Source organism: Oncorhynchus mykiss, chromosome 3 (assembly GCF_057628025.1).
Source record: "Oncorhynchus mykiss isolate SJ-2025 chromosome 3, ASM5762802v1, whole genome shotgun sequence".
In the NCBI taxonomy this organism is placed as follows: domain Eukaryota; kingdom Metazoa; phylum Chordata; class Actinopteri; order Salmoniformes; family Salmonidae; genus Oncorhynchus; species Oncorhynchus mykiss.
The window spans coordinates 39,097,047-39,102,499 of record NC_143024.1 but is presented as its reverse complement, the minus strand read 5'-3'; the positions used below and the strand labels follow the sequence as shown (position 1 = coordinate 39,102,499).

The following is a 5,453-nucleotide window of genomic DNA, read 5'->3' as shown; positions in this document are numbered from 1 at the left end:
CTCTTGTTGATTTTGTTGCGTACAGACAAATGTAATGCATTTATGGTCAGTCCTGGAAAACCCAATTGTATGCAGGATTTTTTATTATGACATATCTGTAGCCTAGCCTAAATCACATCATAAAGCTCCAACCACTATCTCTGAAACCTTAATAGATTTAAAACAAATGTATGTCAGTCTACAGAGAGGAAAGGGGAAAAATGTTGACGTAAGAACTGAGATGTTCTCTGTGTTACTGTAATATGATGTATTCCCATTGGCTAAAGTCAAAGCACAGAGTTTGTAATCAGAGGCTAAACATCGCGAGACTTGCAGGAACGCTTGCGAAACTGGTCAAGCAGACCAGGCCGGGGTTTGGGGTTCGAGAAGTGAAACATTCTTCCTTCGTTGTAAATTTTTCGAAATCTGAAGGCACAACCTAGATTCGATCCAATGTCTTAATTGAACATGTTATTACTCAGACCTCGTGAAAGTGACAAACTGACTCGTTTTCATTTTCGTCAAAAATAACATTGAGGGGGGTGCCTTTGATTGACGGCGTGCACATGCGCAATTATGCGCGAGACAACCGTTAGACTCGATGACGTATTTCTGCGCATGCGCTTAGCTAGCTAACGTGATCGGGGATTTCTAGTGGAGAAGCAGTTTCTGCCCATCTTCCTACTGTACTGTCTTTGGGCGAAGTGCTTCACTCTGACGTTTGGCGTTTCCTTTTTGAGATAGAACCCACCTCTTGATAGAACCCACCTCTTCCTGTCGGTGTCAGACTAGTAACTTCACCATATTTAGTTGGTCAGAGCCCCACAGAGTTGAGCACAGGCAACTGGGATGAAAATCTTAGCCATATCGACGAAATGCAACCGGGAGTTGACAGCCTAGAAACAGGGAGACTGGCCGCTGTTGGAGAGTGACATCAGTGGAAACTAGGCGGCACATCAAAACGGGTGCAAGCTGCCTATCGACAGCAGACTTTGAGTGATAAGTAGCTGTCTATTGTCGGATGAGAATTCTAACTAGTAGTCGTAGGTAGCTAGCTAGCTAATTATCGCCAACTACCAAGCCTTAAACACGATATCTTCTGGACGTAAAACTGAACTGATCCGATTTTTATTCAGCAAACTGATAATAAACTAAAGAGCCCAGTGAATCTGCAATTATGATATCTTGACATTGTCTGTTTGCTATGCTTGTCTCAACCCATTTGCTAATCTAGCAGCTAGCTAGTTTATCGTCGTCGTTGAGGCTCGAGCAAGTATCGCCGTGGCAGTGAATTCCGATTGGATACCTTGATCGACTTGCAGACACCGGGACACGGAAGACCCTCATCCAAAGGGACTGGAAAAGGGGCCCGTTTGACAGTGAGCAGAGAAGAGAATTCGGGGAAACCCGTTACTACTCTGTTGCATCGCCTGTGCGGTGTTGTGAACTGCCGATAAACCAGATTGAACCAAGGAAGAGTTCCTGACATTTGACATCTGTGATCCGGGGAGTGAACCGGGCAGGGACCTCATGAATGGAAATCGGAACGACAGGTAATTTGCTGTCATTGCTCATATCATGCCAAAATGATTTACTAAATTGTTGCATGTTTCCCAACACTGACATTGCAACAAAAGCAGAAAAAAGATATTACCAGCAAAAAAAAATACTTATTTGATTGCTAGTTAGCCAGCCAATGTGAGTTTCTTTTTTTGTTGGTCCATGTCAATTGCCTTAAGACACAACGCCAACCCACAGGTGTTGGTTGAGGTGTCTCGTTCGTGGCTAGCTACTTTTAACTACGCTAATATTTACACTCTAGAATTGCTAGTAATTAGCTTGCAAAAAAAAAGAATATTCCGCTGGAAGCCAGAAGTAAAATAAAATGTCATTTCAATATACCCTGCCGATTGTCCTTATGCAGGGGGGGAATTTAGAAAAAAAAAACTAAAATAACACATTTAAACATACTTTCCTAACTTGGGTCTGTTTTCTGCTGGCTTCATGTTAAAATAAGTCCTGCACGTGTGCCTTATGTGGAGGGGGGCTTTTATTTTTGACGTGAGGTAAGCGGGTCTACAACCTACGTTTTGGAAAGTCTGTTTATTAACCCGATCCTTTAGATATTAATACGATTCCCCATCATAACGACCAACCGTCCTGCCCACAAGCACAGTAAGTTGAAATGGAATTGTATTGAACTTCTGGCTTCCCACACGGACTGTTTTTGTGCAACCCAATACAATTGAAAGCAATGCTAGTGTATGTAAATAGACCCGCAGTTGCTAAAAGCACCTTGGTAAATTTATGAATGGCCACCAACTACTTTTTGTTTAACTGTAACTAGGGGACTTCCTCAACAGTTGTCTGTTGGCCATGTGTGAGTCACAGGTGAAATGTCATTCTATACACACACCGTGTGGGAGTACAGTGTCTTTGAAGTCCTGTTATGTTGGGTTAGTCATAAGTGGAGGAATGTTTTGAAGTTTTGTCATATTTCACACTTCAGCCTTTATGGGAATGTTCCTATTCATGACACTCAGTCGTTAGTCATAGAAAAGTCCACGTGGTTATGCATGATGAAATGTTCAGCACACAGGTGGTTGGTGGCATCTTAATTGGGGAGAACAGACTAGTGGTAATGAGTGGAGTAGTATCAAACACATGGTCTCCCACTGTTTGATGCCATTCTGGACATTATTACTAGTTGTTCTCCCCTCAGCAGCTTCCTGTGGTTCAGCAATAGGCTCATCTTGTTTGTCACCGCAGTCATGTGCCATGCTGTTTATCAGAGGTCAGTAGGGCCCAAAAAATCAGTTATGGAACCCAGCAATGCCCAAGTTAATTGTAAAACGTGTATTTGCTTTCAACGGTACAGGAATGCCCCTGTTTGCTTTTTTATTTATCCGTATTTTTGCCAGGTAAGTTGACAGAACTTCAGTCTGAACAGTCTCATTTACAGCAATGTCCTGGGGAATAGTTACAGGGGATGAATGAACCAATTGTAAACTGGGGATGGTTAGGTGACTGTATGAGGGCCAGATTGGGAAGTTAGCCAGGACAACTGGGTTAACACCCTTACAAGTGCCATGGGATCTTTAATGACCACAGAGAGTCAGTACACCTGCTTAATGTCCCATCTGAAAGATGGCACCCTAAACAGGGCGAAATCCCCAATCACTGCCCTGGGGCATTGGGATATTTGCTTTAGGCCAGAGGAAAGGGTGCCTCCTACTGGCTCTCCAACACCACTTCTAGCAGCATCTGGTCTCCCATCCAGAGACTGACCAGGACCTTCCCTGCTTAGCTTCAGAAGCAAGCCTGCAGTGAGATGCAGGGTGGTATGTTGCTGGCATACATACTGTGTGTGGGTGCGCACATATGTGTAACGGATGTGAAACGGCTAGCTTAGTTAGCGGTGGTGCGCGCTAAATAGCGCTTCAATCGGTGACGTCACTTGCTCTGAGACCTTGAAGTAGGGGTTCCCCTTGCTCTGCAAGGGCCGCGGCTTTTGTGGAGCGATGGGTAACGATGCTTCGAGGGTGACTGTTGTTGATGTGTGCAGAGGGTCCCTGGTTCGTGCCCGGGTGAGGGGATGGTCTAAAGTTATACTGTTACATATGTCTAGTCTACCGTTTGTGATAATGCTAATGATAACCGTTTGCTGGTAGATGGAAAGGCTATCCCAAAAACCGTCTCAACTAAATGTTAATTACAAAGTAGCCTGTGCTTACCTGGCAGAATTATATAATTATTTGCATCAATCCAGTGACAATTTGTTTAGCTAACTCTGCATGCACATTAGCGCTACAGAAACCCCACAAGCCAAACAACTGTCTCAAGCTGGTGCACACTTGCATTAAAGGGTAACTACATCAACATTTCTTAGACACCCCCCCCCCCCCCCCCATTGTTGTGGACTTAGAACATACAGTTATGTTTTTTTTCTATTAGTAATGTTTGATTTAGATTTTATAGGGTCCTATTTCAGGAGGCGAGGGGGGGGCGGCAGGGTAGCCTAGTGGTTAGAGCGTTGGACTAGTAACCGGAAGGTTGCGAGTTCAAACCCCCGAGCTGACAAGGTACAAATCTGTCGTTCTGCCCCTGAACAGGCAGTTAACCCACTGTTCCCAGGCCGTCATTGAAAATAAGAATTTGTTCTTAACTGACTTGCCTGGTTAAATAAAGGTAAAATAAAAAAATAAAAAAAAAGAGGCAAAGTTACGGACTACTTTTCCTTATTCAAAGCATTTCAGTTTGAATTGTCAGTGGGACTGCACGGTCATGTTTTCTCATGAATAGACTGCAAAACAGTGGTGATGTGTAGGCTCGGCCTAATTCAAAAGGGAAAGCATCCATAATAGAGGAGACCCTATATAACCTAGATGGTAGCCTAGGTCAGACTGTCCCTCCTTGCCTTTTACAATGACAGCCAGGGAACCCGTTTTTACAGTTTGCATTGTCTGTAGTCGTAACGGAAACTTTCCACTTCTCCTGCAACAATACCCTAGCAGGTAGACCCAGTGAGTGACACCTGATACGGCCAGGCCAGACAGAGCTATATTAATTCCCTCCAGAGGAGGTCCCCCCTGGCAACTGACCTCCAAGCCTCCTCAGGTTGTAGCGTTTTTAAAAGGGGGATAACTAGGCCATGTTCATTATGCACCAAACGGTAGACTGCGGGCTACAACAGGGTGGGGACTATCTGGACTTCTACTGATAAGAAACGCTAATTTTTGCTTTTCTGTTTCAAAACCTTTTGCTACAGTGTGCCCTAAAAGACAAACCTGAACAGGGAAGGTGTTTTCTGTCCGTCAGCTGCGTACCCATGAAGGGGAACAGAACAGTGGGCTTGATTCCTCAGTGAATGATTGAAAGGGGGGCCCTCGTTGCTAAGAAGAGTGTGGCGTGAGAAAATGCTAATTGATTGCCTGGCCTGCTTATTAACGCACTGTTCATTCCAACGGTAGTCTGGCAGCATGCAACGTTTGTGCCGTTTGAGAAACAGACCAGATTAGCTAGTGCTCGTAGGATATGACTTGAGCTTTAAAACCTTTAAAATCACATCCATCACACAGTACATGTTGTAGCTCTGTCTGTATGGTATTTGAAAGGCAACACATGATCATAAAACGTTGTTCATATGAGGTTGGATATTACACTGAACAACAATAGAAATGCAACATGTAAAGTGTTGGTCCCATGTTTTATGTGTTGAAATAAAAGATCCCAGAAATGTTCCATACGCACAAAAAGCTAATTTCTCTAAAATTTTGTGCACAAATTTGTTTCCATCCCTGTTAGTGAGCATTTCTCATTTGCCAAGATAATCCATCCACCTGACAGTTGTGGCATATCAAGAAGCTGATTAAACAGCATGATCATTACACAGGTGCACCTTGTGCCTGGGACAATAAAAGGCCACTCTAAAATTAGTAGTTTTGTCACACAACACAATGCCACAGATGTCTCAA

The 5,453-nt window shown here is 43.8% G+C and overlaps 1 protein-coding gene across 2 annotated transcripts in view; it reads left to right on the top strand.

Moving 5' to 3' along the window:
• The first annotated feature begins 291 nt into the window (after positions 1-291).
• Positions 292-5,453, top strand: part of LOC110516971 (protein argonaute-3) — a 47,768-nt gene continuing 42,606 nt past the window's right edge. Inside the window, exon 1 of one of the 2 annotated variants that reach the window (XM_036973734.2) lies at positions 292-1,532. In XM_036973734.2, coding sequence (XP_036829629.1) covers positions 1,514-1,532 — 19 coding nt within the window. In that variant the 5' untranslated portion in view covers positions 292-1,513. The remainder of the gene's footprint in view (positions 1,533-5,453) is intronic. The other variant, XM_036973733.2, reaches the window with a different exon arrangement.